Raw genomic sequence first — 19447 nt, 5'->3', positions numbered from 1 at the left:
CAAAATTGTTGGTACCCCTCAGTTAAAGAAGGAAAAACCCACAATTCTCACTGAAATCACTTGAAACTCACAAAAGTAACAATAAATAAAAATTTATTGAAAATTAAATAATCAAAAACAGCCATTACTTTTGAATTGTTGATTAACATAATTATTTAAAAAAACAAACTAATGAAACAGGCCTGGACAAAAATGATGGTACCGCTATAAAAGATTGAAAACTATTTGACCAGAGTGACATGATTAACTCAGGTGTGTCATTTAATTGACATCACAGGTGTTTCCAAACTCATAATCAGTCAGTCTGCCTATTTAAAGGGAGACAAGTAGTCACCCTGCTGTTTGGTGAAAAGGTGTGTACCACACTGAACATGGACAACAGAAAGCGAAGGAGAGAATTGTCCCAGGACATCCGAAAAAAAATGATAGACAAACATCTTAAAGGTAAAGGCTATAAGACCATCTCTAAACAGCTTGAAGTTCCTGTGACAACAGTGGCTCATATTATTCAGAAGTTCAAGACCCACGGGACAGTAGCCAACCTCCCTGGACGTGGCCGCAAGAGGAAAATTGATGACAAATTGAAGAGACGGATCGTTGGAATTGTATCCAAAGAGCCCAGAGCAACCTCCAAAGAAATTAAAGGTGAACTCCAAGGCCAAGGTACATCAGTGTCACATCGCACCATTCGTCGTTGTTTGAGCCAAAGTGGACTTCATGGGAGACGACCAAGGAGGACACCACTGCTGAAAAAAACTCATAAAAAAGCGAGACTGGAATTTGCAAAAATGCATGTTGACAAGCCACAAAGCTTCTGGGAGAATGTCCTTTGGACAGATGAGACCAAACTGGAGCTTTTTGGTAAGGCACATCAACTCTATGTTCATAGACTCAAAAACCAAGCATACGAAGAAAAGAACACTGTCCCTACGGTGAAACATGGAGGAGGCTCAGTAATGTTTTGGGGCTGCTTTGCTGCATCTGGCACAGGGTGTCTTGAAAGTGTGCAAGGTACGATGAAATCTGAAGACTATCAAGGCATTCTGGAGAGAAATGTGCTGCCTAGTGTCAGAAAGCTTGGTCTCAGTCGCAGGTCATGGGTCTTCCAACAGGACAACGATCCAAAACACACAGCCAAAAACACCCAAGAATGGCTGAGAGAAAAGCGTTGGACTATTCTAAAGTGGCCTTCTATGAGCCCAGATCTGAATCCCATTGAACATATGTGGAAGGAGCTGAAACATGCCATTTGGAGAAGACACCCATCAAACCTGAGACAACTGGAGCTGTTTGCTCATGAGGAGTGAGCCAAAATACCTGTTGACAGCTGCAGAACGCTCATTGACAAATACAGAAATCGTTTAATTGCAGTGATTGCCTCAAAAGGTTGTGCAACAAAATATTAAGTTATGGGTACCATCATTTTTGTCCAGCCCTATTTCATTAGTTTTTTTTAAATAATTATGTTAATCAACAATTCAAAAGTGATGGCTGATTTTGATTATTTAATTTTCAATAAATTTTTATTTATTGTTACTTTTGTGAGTTTCAAGTGATTTCAGTGAGAATTGTGGGTTTTTCCTTCTTTAACTGAGGGGTACCAACAATTTTGTCCACGTGTGTGTATATATATATATATATATATATATATATATATATGCTTATTGGTTTTGAGTAAACAGGTGTCATGAGTTAATTTGTGGAACTACCTGCCTTCTTAATGTCTTTGAGACCATCAGTTGTGTTGTGCAGAGATAGGATTAGTACAGAGTACTAATAACAGTACTGACTACTGTTGTAATCCATGGTATGGCAAAAATCACTCGACTCAGTAAAGACAAACGACAGTCCATCATTACTTTAAGACATGAAGGTCAGGCGATCTGGAAAATTGCAAGAACTTTGAAAATCGTCTCAAGTGCAGTCACAAAAACCAGCAAACACTGAAATGAAGCCGTACTGTATATCTGTACATATATTTATATAAAATAGGTTTGACAAACTATTAGGAAGACCTCTCAGTATGATTCAATATGATGGAAGTATACTGACAGTCAATAGAAACTTTGAGGTACAAATGTACTCAGAATTCTACTTGTAGGGGGGTTGTAATTATTCATGGTGGGTTTACTGATGATCTAGTGCCCTGGTAGTTGAGATAATGATGAGTTGTCATTTTGTCATGATTCATTGCACATGGGTTGGTCACTTTGCTAAAGTGAACCAAATACACACCAAGCAATACTCAGTGAGTCTCTGCACAATGTGAGAATGGGTTCTGAAGGCCTATATAAAGGCCCAGAAAAGGCCACCATTGTTAGTCCAGTGAACAGCATCATGCCGCGTCTATCACATGAACAACGTCTCTGGGCACTGGGTATGGTGGAGGCCGGTTTGAGCTACAGTGATGTAGCCAGGCCTATGGGCTGTTCCCAACCCACAATCAGAAGCCTGGTCCAAAGCATGCGCCGACGGATTGCTGCCTGCATCGAAGCAAATGAAGGCCATACTCGGTATTGACTGTTGTGACTTTGTGTTTGGCAGGTGCCGTTTTCTTTTGTGAAATTCTTTATTTTGAAATCATTCTTGAAACTTTAGCTTTTTGTTTCTGTATGCTAATATGCTAAACAAATGATTCATATGAAGAAAATCCAGTTTCGGGCTTCAAAATAAAAATTATGTTGAAAAATATGGTCTCAAAGTTTCTATTGACTGTCAGTGTATTATATTTGCTCACATGTAGCTCAGGTGAGGAAAAACGGAGCCATGAGTTGGGAATTATCTCCTTTAAATCTCAAGTGTGACTCCTGTTGCTAACTGTTCTCCTCTTTTATCACCTACAGTATGATTCCTGGAGAATTTTAGGAGAAAAATATGGGAAACATGTCAGACAAAATCAAAGCTAAAAGAATCTCCATGTCATCTCCCAAGTTGTAAAAGAACAAACTTTGAGAAGTAAGATTTTCTCCTCGGTACCACCAAGAATCCTTCAGTGATGTTTTTGATCCGAGGTTCAGGGTCGTGAAAAGAATATGATCCTTTAATGTGTAGGTGAATATTGTAGTGTTTGCACTTCGGGGTCCTCGTAGATGGCTTCATATTGCTGACCATTTGTGGCGATCATCACAGCTAATGGTTTCCTGTAGCGTTATAGATTAACCATCATGCACATAATCGTGTCCAGAGAAAGAACGGAGGAAATTAAGATGGAAAATTTGCAGTCGTGCAGTAGATAAAACAAGAAAAAGTAAAGTTTTCACACCAAAATTTAATGCCGCAAAAGATATCAGTAACCATTTACCACTAGCCCCTCTGAATGGATTATAGTGACTGTTTGCTACTCAAAAAGCAACTGAGGTGCTGCTATTGTAAGAAGTTTAGAGTTTCAGAGTTACAATGTGCTTCATAAGGAGGTAAAATGAGTCTTAGAAAAAGACACAAAAAAGCTTAAATTGGTGTTTAAAAAGAGGATAAAACATATTGACGTCTGTGTACAGAGACTGAAACATACCAAGAACCAGGTTGAGAATGCTAAAACATACTAGGAGCCAATATAAAGGGGCTAAAATATACTGGTAGTCAATATAAAAAGGCTAGAACATACTGGTAGCCCATTTAAAGAGGCTAAAATATACTGGGAGTCAACAGAAAGAGGCGAAAGCATACTGGGAACCAGTTTGAGAAGGCTAAAACATACTGGGAGCAAATATAAAAAGTTCAGAACATACTGGGAGCCAATATAAAAACTTAAAATATTCTAGGAGCCAGTTTAAAGAGACTGAAACATAGTGGGAACCAATCTAAAGAGACTAAGACATACTAGGAACCAGTGTGACAAAGCTAAAATATATTGGGAGCCAACGTAAAGAGGATGAAACATACTGGAGCCAATATAAAGAGGCAGAAATAACTGTAATCCAGCATAAAGAGGATGACAGAACATCAATATTGGTAACCAGATAACAATAGTATGCCAAATTGTAAAATTGTCAGGGCAGAACTCGGATCAAACATGTAAAGTTTGAGGCATGTAGAGGGTAGACAGACCACACTTCCTGTTTCATGGCAAAGCATCAAAGTTCAGTTGGCTGCCAGATTTTGACAACTTTTCATTATTAAGGCCTGTTGTAAATACTGGTCAAATTAGAGTTGCCTTGGACTTACCCCCTACACACGTGGACAAAATTGTTGGTACCCCTCAGTTAAAGAAGGAAAAACCCACAATTCTCACTGAAATCACTTGAAACTCACAAAAGTAACAATAAATAAAAATTTATTGAAAATTAAATAATCAAAATCAGCCATCACTTTTGAATTGTTGATTAACATAATTATTTAAAAAAAACAAACTAATGAAATAGGGCTGGACAAAAATGATGGTACCCATAACTTAATATTTTGTTGCACAACCTTTTGAGGCAATCACTGCAATTAAACGATTTCTGTATTTGTCAATGAGCGTTCTGCAGCTGTCAACAGGTATTTTGGCCCACTCCTCATGAGCAAACAGCTCCAGTTGTCTCAGGTTTGACGGGTGTCTTCTCCAAATGGCATGTTTCAGCTCCTTCCACATATGTTCAATGGGATTCAGATCTGGGCTCATAGAAGGCCACTATAGAATAGTCCAACGCTTTTCTCTCAGCCATTCTTGGGTGTTTTTGGCTGTGTGTTTTGGATCGTTGTCCTGTTGGAAGACCCATGACCTGCGACTGAGACCAAGCTTTCTGACACTAGGCAGCACATTTCTCTCCAGAATGCCTTGATAGTCTTCAGATTTCATCGTACCTTGCACACTTTCAAGACACCCTGTGCCAGATGCAGCAAAGCAGCCCCAAAACATTACTGAGCCTCCTCCATGTTTCACCGTAGGGACGGTGTTCTTTTCTTCGTATGCTTGGTTTTTGAGTCTATGAACATAGAGTTGATGTGCCTTACCAAAAAGCTCCAGTTTGGTCTCATCTGTCCAAAGGACATTCTCCCAGAAGCTTTGTGACTTGTCAACATGCATTTTTGCAAATTCCAGTCTCGCTTTTTCATGAGTTTTTTTCAGCAGTGGTGTCCTCCTTGGTCGTCTCTCATGAAGTCCACTTTGGCTCAAACAACGACGAATGGTGCGATGTGACACTGATGTACCTTGGCCTTGGAGTTCACCTTTAATTTCTTTGGAGGTTGCTCTGGGCTCTTTGGATACAATTCGAACGATCCGTCTCTTCAATTTGTCATCAATTTTCCTCTTGCGGCCACGTCCAGGGAGGTTGGCTACTGTCCCGTGGGTCTTGAACTTCTGAATAATATGAGCCACTGTTGTCACAGGAACTTCAAGCTGTTTAGAGATGGTCTTATAGCCTTTACCTTTAAGATGTTTGTCTATCATTTTTTTTCGGATGTCCTGGGACAATTCTCTCCTTCGCTTTCTGTTGTCCATGTTCAGTGTGGTACACACCTTTTCACCAAACAGCAGGGTGACTACTTGTCTCCCTTTAAATAGGCAGACTGACTGATTATGAGTTTGGAAACACCTGTGATGTCAATTAAATGACACACCTGAGTTAATCATGTCACTCTGGTCAAATAGTTTTCAATCTTTTATAGAGGTACCATCATTTTTGTCCAGGCCTGTTTCATTAGTTTGTTTTTTTAAATAATTATGTTAATCAACAATTCAAAAGTGATGGCTGATTTTGATTATTTAATTTTCAATAAATTTTTATTTATTGTTACTTTTGTGAGTTTCAAGTGATTTCAGTGAGAATTGTGGGTTTTTCCTTCTTTAACTGAGGGGTACCAACAATTTTGTCCACGTGTGTATGAGGATTTAACCCCTAAAAATGAGCAATAATAGCAAAAAAAGCTCATAGTTAATCTAAAATGGCGGACTTCCTGTTGGGTTTAAGGTATGGCTGCCATTGACATATCCCTACCAAATTCGGTAGATGTAGGTCAGGGGTCGGCAACCCGCGGCTCCGGAGCCGCATGCGGCTCTTTCAGCCCTCTGTTGTGGCTCCCTGTAACTTTGGAAAATAAATTGTTCTGCCTTTCAGGCGCCTTTCAATGCATTTTAATATAGAGAGTTTTATTGTGAAATTACCGCTCTTGTTTTGACGTGTCACCCCACCGGATGTGCTGCTGGGGTTTTCCCCTGGCTGGGACATGAGAGCGCAAAGTTGATGCAGAGGAGATGGAGAAGCAACGCCTGTAGTTTCACATCGTTTTGTACTCAAGAATGGCAAGCCTGTATATTAAAGCTCCACTCCAACAAAGACACGTCCGGTCTTTGAGTCAAAAGTACTCATGATAGGGTAATACACGTTACTCGCAAGACCACGGCTCGATGTCCAGGCAGCAGGTCAGAGAGTCAGAGGAGTGTCGTCTTGGAAAATAGGGCAGCGACTTACCGGAGAAAAGTTATTAGCTTAAGATAAATAGTTTTTAGAAGTTAAATAGACATTCGCAAAATATTGATTTCCAGCTAACATTACGTAACATATGAGGTCCAGGAGCAAAAATTACATTAACCAGGTAAGATAAATATTAGTGGAAGGACACAATTTAAAAAATGAATCTAATTAGAGGCTTTGCAATTAATTAATCACGACTGATTAACAAGGGCATAGAGATAAAAAAAAAAAAAGCGATATATGCGGTGTTGTCTTCATTTTAAATGCCAAAAGGATTTTACGGCTCCCGGTGTTTTCTTTTCTGTGGGAAACGGGTCGAAATGGCTCTTTGAGTGTTAAAGGTTGCCGACCCCTGATGTAGGTGAAGCGTCCTGCCCTTAGTACAGTGATCATCAACTGGCGGCCCACGGGCTGAATACGGCCCGCCGAACCGTCCAATCCGGCCCGCGACTGGATTCCAAAATTGTGAGGATCAAAGAGAAAATATCATTTGGTCCACACTATTAAAGCAGTCAGTCCAGTCATTATTAAAGGATCTGTTTTCCACATCAACTTTTCGTTTCATGGCCTTAAAGAGTGCCATTTTACCCGTGTTAAGAGGCCCTTTCCTGTCACTTCTGCGGTGCTTCTTTTTCAAGTGCTCTGTGAATAAAGTTGACTTGAGATGAGGCAAAATATCTCTATCACTCCTAGTGGTTGACTGTGGTACAGGTGATAGGAGCACTGACTCATAAAGGCTAAAAATGCCTTCAGTTTTGTAATGAAATGGAAAAAATATAAAAAATAAACATCAAATAATAATGTTATGCCAAAATTCGATTTTTATTTAATTTTTGTTTGAGGGTCCGGCCCCCAAAGTGACTGTCCGGTAAAATTCTGGCCCTCTGGCAAATATAGTTGGTGACCCCTGCCTTAGTAGATGTTACAGCTGTTGCATGGGGCGCTATGGAGCCATTTTATGTGCACTTCCCATAAAATATAACATTTTTTGCCAGTTCTGATATGTGTGCACATTTTCATGAATTTTTGAGCATGTTTAGGCCTCAAAAATGTGATTCTTTTGGGCAAAAAATAATTCCTTGCACTCGAATAGGGTTGTACACACTGTCAGTGCTTGGGCCCTAAATTAAAGGAAGATGGCTTCTAATGTGGGAGACAAAGCAGCAACTGGTCCCTGGTTGCCACTTTGGAACTTGGTGATGAGGATCTGAATGCGGCTGGAGCAACTCTTCAGTAATTTCAAGTGATAATTGAAGATGATGAGTCTGGGAAGCAGCATCAGTCTTAGTGGGAGAGGTCTGCGTCATTGCTCATAATCTCTCTCCTCTGTTTGTAATAAAAACACCCCCAATTCAGCTCCCTAAGACTTATAAAGCTGGAAAAAAAGCATCTTTAGTTGTTATTTATTAAGAGTGCAGCACAAAAACTCAGTCATTTTGCTTCTTAGGGACTGTGTGGGTGTAGTTTGATGAGATCTGATTGGCTGAGGCCTGGCAGTGTACGTAAGCATCTCAGCAAATTAGCATGAAAATATAAGTACAGGTCAAGCTGAGTTTCCACCTGCTGTGGAGTGACTTTGGTTTTGCTAATAGGCTTAAATGCCGGCCAGCCTCGCAGCGTGAAATCGGCCCTGAGTTGGCGGCCCTGTGATGGGAAACCAAGCCGCTGTCTCCAATTGCAACAGCTGTCAAGACATTTGAGCTCAGGTGTTGCTCAATTCTGATTGGTCCACTAATCCCCCTCCTGCACATTCTCGTGAGAAAAGCTAAAAAAAACACACACACAAATATAGTGACCTCTTATATATAAAATGAAACATCTCTGTGGCAGAACTGTGTCTCTGAAGGATCCTATCAGTCATAGCAAGAAGCCGATGGAGAAAATGTGCTTTCAAGGCCTTTAAGAAGAAGGCAGTGGTCACTGTTTATGTATGCCCTCTGTGTTATGACAGTTATCAAGGTGTGTGGCTTGAACCTATCGCTTCCTGCTGAATAAATGCTTTTTCTAGCACTCAAACATTTATTTGTAGAGGAAATGTTAAGAAGAGAACACGACCGCATGGCATGAAAATTCACTTTAACTCGGTCTTAATGGACTCTGAAGTGCACAGCAGCGCTTTGGGTTCAAGTTACCTGAGCAGGAAGTAAAGTGTTACGGATAATGAGGGGGAAAAACACATTCGGCAGTAAAACACCGCATGATTTCTGTGGAATTCTGATATTAAAAAGACTGGGCACCTGTAAGTGGAAAATCATGCAGTAAATGTACCATTTACTCTGCTAGAAAGTGCAGTCAGTACTAGGTCTATGGTACACTGACTAAAATCAAATCAAGTGTATTTAAATAGCTTGTTTTTAAAGAGCTAATGCTGCACGTTTTTTCGAAAAAAGAAATTGGTGATCCTCAGTGATTTTATTCATGGATTTCCTAAACAGTGGTTTAACTATGCATGGCTTTAAGCCTTAATTTATTTGAAGCAGTTTTATCAAAATTCACCCCTTGTATAGTTGTCACGAAGGGTGAAACTACTTACCTTTCCATGAAGTAACACCAACAATGAGGTCAGTAAAGTATCCAAAGGCACACAGGCCATAAATAGTCGTTCTCAAACATATTTCTTCAAAAATAATGGCGTAAAATGCGGCATACAAATTCACCCTACTCAAGTTTTTCAAACAACTGAGGAAGCTAACTGACGATAGCTTAATTAGCTAACTAACTACAGCTGATTTTTTCTGTATAACATTAAAGATTAGAAGCATTGATTTCTTTAACAGTGTGAAACTACTGTACATATAAAAATAAAATAACTGAGAATTTTGAGTGGTACTTGCTACTGTAAGTACACTATAATACAGTAAGGACAGTTGGGCTAATGCTAATGGTTACTATATTCATGAGAACTAGTATTTTTTTTTTTATTAAAACCATCTAAATATCACAAATTTAAAATCAAGTGTTATTAGTCCAGCACTGTTCATGGAGGATTTGCTATTTGTTATCCAAAATCCAAGAAAAAACTTTATAGAAAAGCAGGGACTCACTGAATGAACTACTCTATTAAACGTTAACAGACAAACTTGATCAGAAATTCATTAAGAAAACAAGCTCCCACAAAATGAAAGTGCAAGGCAACACATTTTATTTCAAAGGCCTAATTGGCGTTAAGGTACAGCATATTAAATATCGTTAGTCCAGAGACAGTCATCGCAGAATAACATACCATTCTTTTCTTTACATGATACATTCAGGCTGACTTTTAATGACGTATTTTACATATCGTTAATGTAGTGCTAACATAAAAAGGCTGTTTACTGAGGGTCTTGTTTTTACTGCAGGTAGTTACTGCTGCTATGTGAGCAGAGATTTTTCCCTGTTGGGCAAACTTCAAGTCCATTTTGTCTCCTTTAATTTTCCGACGTCTTGTCGTCGCCCCGACTCCCAATTAAGACACTTCATTGCTGCTGTTAAATTGAATATCAGCGGTTACCTGTAGTTACAGAGTGACTAGTAGCATCTGTGTTAGTGTTGATAGTTCCTCAAAGAGCTGTATAACAGAATAATATATTTTACATCCCTGCACATAATGTTATATTTCAATAAATATAATAAATAAAAAGTACAAATATCTGAATAATATGGAACCAGATCATTATCAAAGACATTGTTTTTGTCAGTATTACATTGCAACCCAATGCTAGATCCAAGACATGACTCAGTGGATGGACACTTTGTAAATGCAAGGGCAAATAACATGACTTTCGTAGTTTTTTCAGCTTTGTAGAAAAAAACAACATTACTGCCATGATTAGAAGGAAAATAAAAACTGAAAGCCGTCCCATCTGCATCGTGTGGAGGCAGGAGACGGGAAACAAGCCAAGCTTTTAGCCCTGCAACGTTTCGATCCACATACATTCTGTTGTTCCTCAACGTTCAATAGTCAAACCTGCAGCTCTCTATGTTCAGACCAGAGAGATCGTTTAGTTGTAGCACTCTGATGAAGTGTTAGTGTCGCGCGTTGGGGAAAGTCGTGAATGTTGTCAAACTCCTCCTTTAATCCCTTTGCTGCAGTCCTGGTTTGTCCTTCAATAATTGACTTTCCCGGGAACCTGCACATTCACTCCGCTGTAGTCCACCATGTACATGGGCCACTGCTGCAGGCAGATTAGAACACAGGGAAAAGAGTCAGTCGTAATGGTGGAGAAAGTGCTTTCATTACTGCACAGATACTGCTGACCTTGCCTCAAAACCAGCTTTAATGTTAGCAGTTACAGTTAAACACACAGCCGTGCACTGCAGTTCAATCACTTGTACGTCTACAGTTACATTTGCAAAAACATACTTAACGTCAATTCTACCTGTGATCAGACTTTCTTTTTTCCATGTCTTAAATCATACAGACCCATTTTCAAACAAAGTTTGTATTTATTGGACAAAAGATCCTGAGACCCTCTGATTTTATGATAAATAGTGTCAACAATAATGGGTCAAAGATTCATTTTACTTAACTGGAAAGAAGTGATGGAGCTTCCTGTATCTCCATCGGTCTACACCAAATTCTGGTTTTATTGAACACACATCACATCACACACAGAAGTCTAATTAAAACACTGACATTTTGAGCCATCATGTCAGATTTGAAAGGAAGTTTACAGGATGGAGTTGCAGCTCAGAGTAGTTAGAGGGCGCTGTTCTTCCTGAACAAAAACTGACAACTCCAAGAGAATCAGCAATGTGGATCATTAACTGGAAAATGGTTTTCACATAAAGAATTACAAACATGAATGTACTCTAAACATGTCTGTTGATCTGTTCAAATGAAAACTGAACTGATTACTGACTTTAAAATGTTATTTTTGGTACTATGTTGCCTGAGTTTTGCCACTTTTCAAGGATCTAGAGTTTGTTTTTTTTTAGAAAATTCTCCATCACATTCTTGCAAATAATATATTGTGTCTGTTACATGTGAAAGAATACTGTGGTAGCTCCATGCAGTACCCTCTGGTTTGTTCCTAGTTGGTCAGAGGTTCATCCTACAGCAAGATAATGACCCAAAACATCAGTCCAAGCTCTGCCAGAACTACCGTAGGAAAAAATAAGATGGTGAGCTTGAAAACATGGAGTGGCAGCACAGTCTCCAGACTTAAACCCCACAGAGCTGGTTTGGGATGAACTGGACAGAAGAGTGAAAGCAAAGCAACCGACAAGAACCACACATTTATGGGAACTTCTGCAGCAAAGTTGGAAGAACTTTGTAAAGAATATTTGATTCCTCTGTGGAAAGAATGCCACGAGTGTGTTCAGCTTTTATATCTGCCAAAGGTTTCTACTTTGATGAGTCAAAAGTTTAGAATATATTTTGGTTTTTAAATTGATTTTTATCTGTTACTTCATTTGTTTATTTGTTCTTTTAGCGTAATTTTCGGACCATTGAGTGCACCCGAATATAAGCTGCACCTACTAAATAAAAAAAAATTGTACACATATAGGCTGTACTTGTCTATAAACTGCAGGTGTCCAAGTCGTAACATGAGATATTTACAACGACAGATTTTTTTTAACTTTTGATTAAAACGTGTATTAAGCGCAAAATGACTGATATGAAGAATTTAATGACTGTGTTTGATTTAATTCTCATAGTTTCATCGGTCCACTGTGATCTGTTCGGTAATTTCATTGATCTGTTGTGACGAGGCTAAACGTACTGACGGCATGAAGCTCGTTAGCCCATAAAATCTATACATTGTTGTTTAAGCTTCAGAGCGTGTGAAAAAAGCAGCGGCTTATAGTCTGGAAATCACAGTATTTCAGAGTACAATGAGACACTAACATGCAGAATTTCCAATAAAAAAAACTGGAAAAAGCGAGGTGTTCTAAAACCTAACCCAGTATCAGAAGTTATGCTAAGGCTTGTGACGCCACAGGAAACTCCACTTTTTTATTATAACACTGAAGTGTGCTACTCGCTAAAACACTCCCTAAGTTTTCTTTGTGTAACACGATTTAGTAAATGGCTGAGAAAGATTTTCAAATAGCTGCTTAAAGTGACAGTTTAGTGAGCTACTCAATCATTAACTATAATGAGGAAAAGCTGCTCTCTTAACGCACCATCACTGGAATCTGATTGGTCGATACCCCCAGGTCAGAGGAGGCGGGTACTCGGTTGCTCTCCTGAACCCTCTTGCGCTTTCGTCGATTAGTGGAGGCGTCTGTTCCTGCTGTAAACACAAACTGCACACTGTTAGTCTGCAGCAGAAAACTCCACCAAACACAATCAACTTTCACATCACCCACCTGTATTACAAGCCTGGCTGCAGATTTCTGCAAAAGGCCTGAGAGAGAGAGAAAAGACGGGGGTCATTTCAGGTTGTTTTCACAGATGCAATCAAAATAACTATTCTTTCACGCTTTAACAAAACAAAAGGGGGTAATTTGCATTAGCCTGCTGTTCAGGCTGCACTTGAAAAGGTAAATTTAAGCCTTTTGCCTCCATTCTTTCATCATAGCTTAACTGCTTCAACGTCAAAATATTGTTGGCTGTTTCTTATTATTTACATTCACCAGGGAAGATTTATTCTCTGACATCTCAGAGGCTGGATTTAAATCCAAAGCATAAATAAACCATAATGAGCTTAACTACCAAGAAGCGGAACCCTGAATTCCCTCTGAAATAAGCGGCGCGGTGACAGCTACCGGGCTGCTGAATATTCAGGTGTCTCGGCACTCACTGGAGCTGGCTCTTGATGTTGAATGTTATTTTATCTGCGGCTTGGAGGATTTTCTCCAGGCCCACGATGTCGTAGGTGTTGGGGTTGCGGAAGGGGATGTCGTCTGGAAGGCCACTGACTTCTACAGACTCCGGACTGCCACGGATCAGTTTATACGGGACCACGACGGAGCGGTCCACGCCCAGAGCCTCGCCTGAACACAACAACAACAACAACATCAGCAACACAAACACATACGGTTTTCTAGCCAGCTCTCCAGTGAAAAAAATTAATTAAACACTCATTGTCCTCTAAATATAGTGAAAACTCATGACTTTGACTTATTACAGGCATAAAGTGTGTGCAGTGAGGACGCTTTTGCTTCTTTTTTTACGTCTCACTGTAAGAAAAGAGCAAGCAGAGGAGAAACACAGTGAATACATGAAGCTAATTATTCCAAGGTGCTGCTGTACAGGTTCTTAGCCTGGAGCAAGGAGCTGTTAATCACACTGCAGCATGCAGGGAGATAGTGATGCTGTAGAGTGGAAGAACATACACATTTATCGTGAAATCCCTTTCAAGTCATTGATTAAAACCCTTAAAAGTGTCTGTGTATCACATGTACATTTAGAAGGCTTGACTGCAGACGTTCAACATATTCAGGCCTTCTTTGTGTAAATCGACTCAACACAAACTAAAGTAAGTCAGATTTGACAGGTATCATTAAGGTTTGCATCAGCTTTCTCTGTCAACTCAGACTTTCTGCTTCACATAAAAGGAGGTGTTTAATGAGTCATGTGACTCTTCTTCTGCACAAAATAAAATGATGGTGTTCAGCTGCTTCACTCTACAGGTTGTTTTAATGGAGAACAACAAAGAATATAAAAAATAATGACGGAAAAATGATACAAGACAGGAATGCTGGTAGAAAACTGTTGAATGTGCATAGAATAAATATGTGCAGACGTATATATAAATTTATTAGGGCTGGACCCGAATGTCCAGATATCCGAATATTCGGTCGTTCCAATATAGCTGGTTTTTTTACATGTATATATTGGATTTGCTTTTTATTGAGAAACATTTTTTCTTCTGATGGTGAGCTTGTTGCATCAAAATTTCAGTCATAATGTGAACCAGTTAGTGGATGTTCTGGTTGGCAATAAAGTGGCTCTTCTATTCTATTCTATTCTATTCTATAACATATTTGTTTTATCGATCAATGCAGCTGGTTATTTCTAACTGACAGCTGCACAATAAAGCTATCAAACTTCAGACTTATATACACTACTGTTCAAAAGTTTGGGGTCAACCTGGCAAGTTCATATTTCCCATGAAAATCCACACTTTTATCCATGTGCTAACATAACTGCACAAAGGTTTTCTAATCATCAATGAGCCTTTCAACACCATTAGCTAACACAATGTAGCATTAGAACACAGGAGTGATGGTTGCTGGAAATGTTCCTCTGTACCCCTATGGAGATATTCCATTAAAAATCAGCTGTTTCCAGCTAGAACAGTCATGCAGCACATTAACAATGTCTCCACTGTATTACTGATTAATTTAATGTTCATTTTCAAAAGCTGCTTTTCTTTCAAAAATAAGGGCATTTCTAAGTGACCTCAAACTTTTGAATGGTAATGTATTCATATATATTTATATAAAATGGTTAAGGTTTGTCAGAACTGATGAGTTCAGATGATGCCCATAGATGCCAAATGTCTGTATAGAAGGACTGTACATTATTATATGCTGTATATATATATTATTATATGTTGTATATATATTATATTATTATATGTTGTATATATTATTATATGCTGTATATATTATTATATGTTGTGTGTGTATATATATATATATATATATATTATATGTTGCATATATATTATATTATTATATGTTGCATATATATTATATTATATGTTGTATATATATTATATTATTATATGTTGTATATATATTATATTATTATATGCTGTATATATATATATATATATTATTATATGTTGCATATATATTATATTATTATATGCTGTATATATATTATTATATGTTGTATATATATTATATTATTATATGCTGCATATATATTATATTATTATATGTTGCATATATATTATATTATATTATTATATGCTGTATATATATTATTATATGCTGTATATATATTATATTATTATATGCTGTATATATATATTATTATATGTTGCATATATATTATATTATATTATTATATGCTGTATATATATTATTATATGCTGTATATATATTATATTATTATATGCTGTATATATATATTATTATATGTTGCATATATATTATATTATTATATGCTGTATATATATTATATTATTATATGTTGTATATATATTATATTATTATATGTTGTATATATATATTATTATATGTTGCATATATATTATATTATTATATGCTGTACATATATTATATTATTATATGCTGTATATATATTATATTATTATATGTTGCATATATATTATTATATGTTGCATATATATTATATTATTATATGTTGCATATATATTATATTATTATATGTTGCATATATATTATATTATTATATGTTGTATATATATTATTATATGCTGTATATATATTATATTATTATATGTTGCATATATATTATATTATTATATGTTGTATATATATTATTATATGCTGTATATATATATTATATTATTATATGTTGCATATATATGTTGCTTGAACTTCTGCCATCAGGCAGATGTTACAGAGCTCTGGAAACAAGCACAAACAGACTCAGAAATAGCTTCTTTGTCAAATGCCATTTCTGCACTAAACTCAGGACACATTAAATAATTCTAGTGTTTAATGGGTTTATTGGATGGTTTTATGGATGTTTTTTCCTGAATGTTTTTACAGTCATGGTCGTACATATTTTATTGTTTTTTTTTTAGTTTTTTTATGCTATTCATTTTATTTTATTTATTATGCACTTTAAGGATGCATTTTTAATTTTGTTGTTTTAATACAATGAGAATAAAGACATTCTGATTCTGATTCTTCATAACATGAGTTGATCCTGTGCAACTCAGTTTAGTGTCTGATTGAAGTCATAAATCTACTCTCATCTGAACTAAAGTCTCTGTCTCATTATTTCATTCAAGGTTGCAGTTTATCATTAAACAAGTGAGATGAATTTGGTAAAAATGAAGACCTCTGCATGAAAAAGATCCTTTTCCAGTCTCTTTGCTCTTACAGGCGAGGTGCATTTAAGTGAACTTGTTTTATTAAACAGGATTCAAGAAAAATGTCACCCACGACACACTGTTGAGACGAGTTCTGTCCGCAGAAACATGACAAGTATGAAGATGTTAGTAGAAAACTTGGATTTTTTTTTTGAGGCTCTTTGTTCAATTCATATAATCAAAATTAAATAAATGAAAAATGGCTTTGCAGCTCTTTTTCCCTGTTACCAATTTCTAATTGTCTCTCGGTTAAATTACTCATTGTTCATGTCAGAAATACAGAAAAATATGACGCGGCATGCAGATTTTCTATTCCTGTGTTTGTGCTCGTGACTGGACTGTACCATTAGCGCCTGAAGAGGGGAAACCACAGCATCATGCAAGTAGCACATCTGGTCATGCAACACTTTACTGGCTCCGCTCTCTGTTAGGCTTTAATAAAATGCTGTAGTTAAGAATAACACTGTCTTGACTTTCATTCGTTTATTCATCTAACCGTTGATTCATTTATTAGCCCACAGGCTAAATTTGATGGTTTGTATAATCGCATACATGTACACCGTCCAAGTGGTGGGTCGGTTGAGAGGCCACAGAAATGAATAAATAAAGAAGGAAATATTATAGAAGAACTGCAAAACCTCAGAAAAACCATCATCAGAGTGGAAAAGCACAAGAAATGGTTTAAAAAATGAAAAATATTGACAGGCAGGCAGCTATTTTCCCACCAGTGACTGAAATGTTGAAGTTGTCAAACCAAAATGTTCCTCTTTGATAACTGGGAATCCATGATAAAGTTAGTTTACATTATTTTAGATTTCAGTTACCTCCAAACTGGTTCAGATAGCGGCTTTAGAATGTTCATGGAAACAAGTTTCTTCTCCTTTTTTGGAGAAAATCTGACTTGTGACCATTTATTACGAGAAAAATAGCTAACAGATTGTCTCGGGTCGCTAATATCTTCCACAAATCTAGTCGAGTTCTTCTTTTATGAGGCACATCCTCCTTGTTCTTTAAAAGCTGCATCAAAGTCAGTGTCAAAAACTGGAGTGGATGAATCTGTTTACCGTATTTCTTGTTGAACAGTTCCTTGACTTGCTCTCGAAGGACTACCTTCTCCCCCATGCGGTTAATGTCGTCGTCATCTGTCAGGAGATAAGAAGCCGCTCATGACAACGATCAAATTAAACCTCCTGATCAAACAGCCGCAGTCAAAGTCTGGGATGCTATAAAAACAGTTTCTCCTCACCACTTATGGAAGCATAGGCCTTCTTTAGTAAAGTGACTCGTCGAGGTGCTGAGAAAATGAATGAAAAACAAGTTAATGACGTTGTTATGTGTGGTTGTCTGAGCTGGAGGATGATTCATCAGGTTATGTGATGAGAAATTAAACTGTCTTCTTACCTGGTTTTGGAATAAGTCCTTGAAAAGGTCTGAAAACAACAAAATGACACAAGCAGGTTAAATCACTTGAAAGGATTAAACAATGAACATTAAAAAACAGTCACAGTGTCAAAATATGACCATCGCTGTGTTGAATAATACAAGAAGCAATTTCCAACAAGAAAAATGTTTTTCTGTGTGGAAAGTAGCTGCTGTCTAGAGTCCATTGGTCAACGGCTTACTAGAATCTGATTTTATAACTAAGAAGAGAGTTTTTAGTTTAGATAGATAGATAGATGGGTGTATAAATGGATAGATAGATACAGTTAAGCCCAAAATTGCAAATGTTGTCTTAAAGTTACTTTTAAATGTAAATATAAGCTGAAAAATATTTTTTCCACAATGATGTCTCTTGTATATCATCATTTGAGCAACATTTGTGTCATTTCCATTCCAAAAAAGTTGCTGGTTGAATAAAAGTAGCTTTAAGTCAAAATTTGCTTGGGGTATGAATAATTGCTTGACTGTAGATAGACTAGATAGGATAGATGGATGGATGGATGGATGGATGGATGGATGGATGGATGGATGGATGGATGGATGGATGGATAGGATGGACGGACGGACAGAGATAGACAGACAGACAGATACTTTATTCACCCCCTTGCAGAGATTCAAGAAAACTTCACTGCTCTAGGTGAAGACTGTTAGTAAACAGGAAGTGGATGTTAAAGCGATCATGTGACCGTGGTTTCCCACCTGGTGATGGTGAAGCTGATTTTGTCGGCGACCGCCAGGATCCTCTCCAGGTTCTGGGAGCCGAAGGTGCAGGGCTTCCTGAAGGGGATGCCGGGGGGAAGGCCCTCGATGATGACCGAGTCTGGATTGTTCTTGATCCTCTTGTAAGGCACTTGGACGGGGTACTTGATGCCCAATGCCTCCCCATACTTCCTGTTGAACAGATCCTGGACCTGCTCTCGCAGCGTGTTGGCCAGGTCGATCCTGGACAGCTTGGACTCCAAACACTCTGGAGACAGCAGAGAGAAACGACACTTTGAAAGCTGCTTGTTCTTTGGACTTCCTTTCACCGTTTAGTGTTTGAAGCGAGGGTGATAAATGTCAATGCACAAAGCTGATTTATGTTGAAACAGATGACAGGCGCCAGATCTGAGCTTCAAAGTGGTCAGTCAAGGTGAAACTGGGAACGTACCTGAGAATCCAGGTCTCTTGGAAATAGCCGCAGTGTCCTCTGTTAGCGGCGTGGCGTCCTTGGGGTCCAGCTCTGTGGAAAAACATTTAAAGGTTAGACTTGTGTCTTTGTCGTCTCTCTAAAGATTTACTGAATCCAACAGACGATAAGAGTCACTTCTTGTTCTAGCAGCTGAGCTTTGTCACAAATAAAAAAGTAGACATAGCTGCAGGAAAATCCCTGCAAGGACTTTCTTTTCTCTCCAGGAGAGCCGTGTTAAAAATAGCGGGTGAACTGGATCTGACCTCATAGTTTCATCTATGCAGAGGACGGTACAAATAGCATCTTTAAAGCTGCATTATGAGCTTCCAGATGGTGGAATTTTCTGCACAGTCTGCAGATACGACTTTGCTTTCAAAGCCCTTAAGTATTACACTATGTGCAATGCCTGCATCTTTACACCCTTCTGTGTTTCTAGAAGAAATGGATCGATTTAAAACGGCCAACTGACTGAAAACATTATGAAATAATTACAT

The 19447-nt window shown here is 37.8% G+C and overlaps 1 protein-coding gene across 1 annotated transcript in view; it reads right to left on the bottom strand.

Moving 5' to 3' along the window:
- Positions 1–9517: 9517 nt before the first annotated feature.
- Positions 9518–19447, bottom strand: part of gtf2ird1 (GTF2I repeat domain containing 1) — a 52130-nt gene continuing 42200 nt past the window's right edge. Inside the window, exons 19-27 of the mRNA XM_051937382.1 lie at positions 18933–19004; positions 18482–18749; positions 17744–17772; positions 17589–17636; positions 17407–17484; positions 13127–13319; positions 12693–12730; positions 12507–12616; positions 9518–10552 (exon numbers count right to left, since the gene is read on the bottom strand). Coding sequence (XP_051793342.1) covers positions 10484–10552; positions 12507–12616; positions 12693–12730; positions 13127–13319; positions 17407–17484; positions 17589–17636; positions 17744–17772; positions 18482–18749; positions 18933–19004 — 905 coding nt within the window. The 3' untranslated portion in view covers positions 9518–10483. The remainder of the gene's footprint in view (positions 10553–12506; positions 12617–12692; positions 12731–13126; positions 13320–17406; positions 17485–17588; positions 17637–17743; positions 17773–18481; positions 18750–18932; positions 19005–19447) is intronic.

Source organism: Acanthochromis polyacanthus, chromosome 17 (genome assembly GCF_021347895.1).
Source record: "Acanthochromis polyacanthus isolate Apoly-LR-REF ecotype Palm Island chromosome 17, KAUST_Apoly_ChrSc, whole genome shotgun sequence".
Taxonomy (NCBI): Eukaryota; Metazoa; Chordata; class Actinopteri; family Pomacentridae; genus Acanthochromis; species Acanthochromis polyacanthus.
This window is presented reverse-complemented; position numbering and strand designations above follow the sequence as displayed.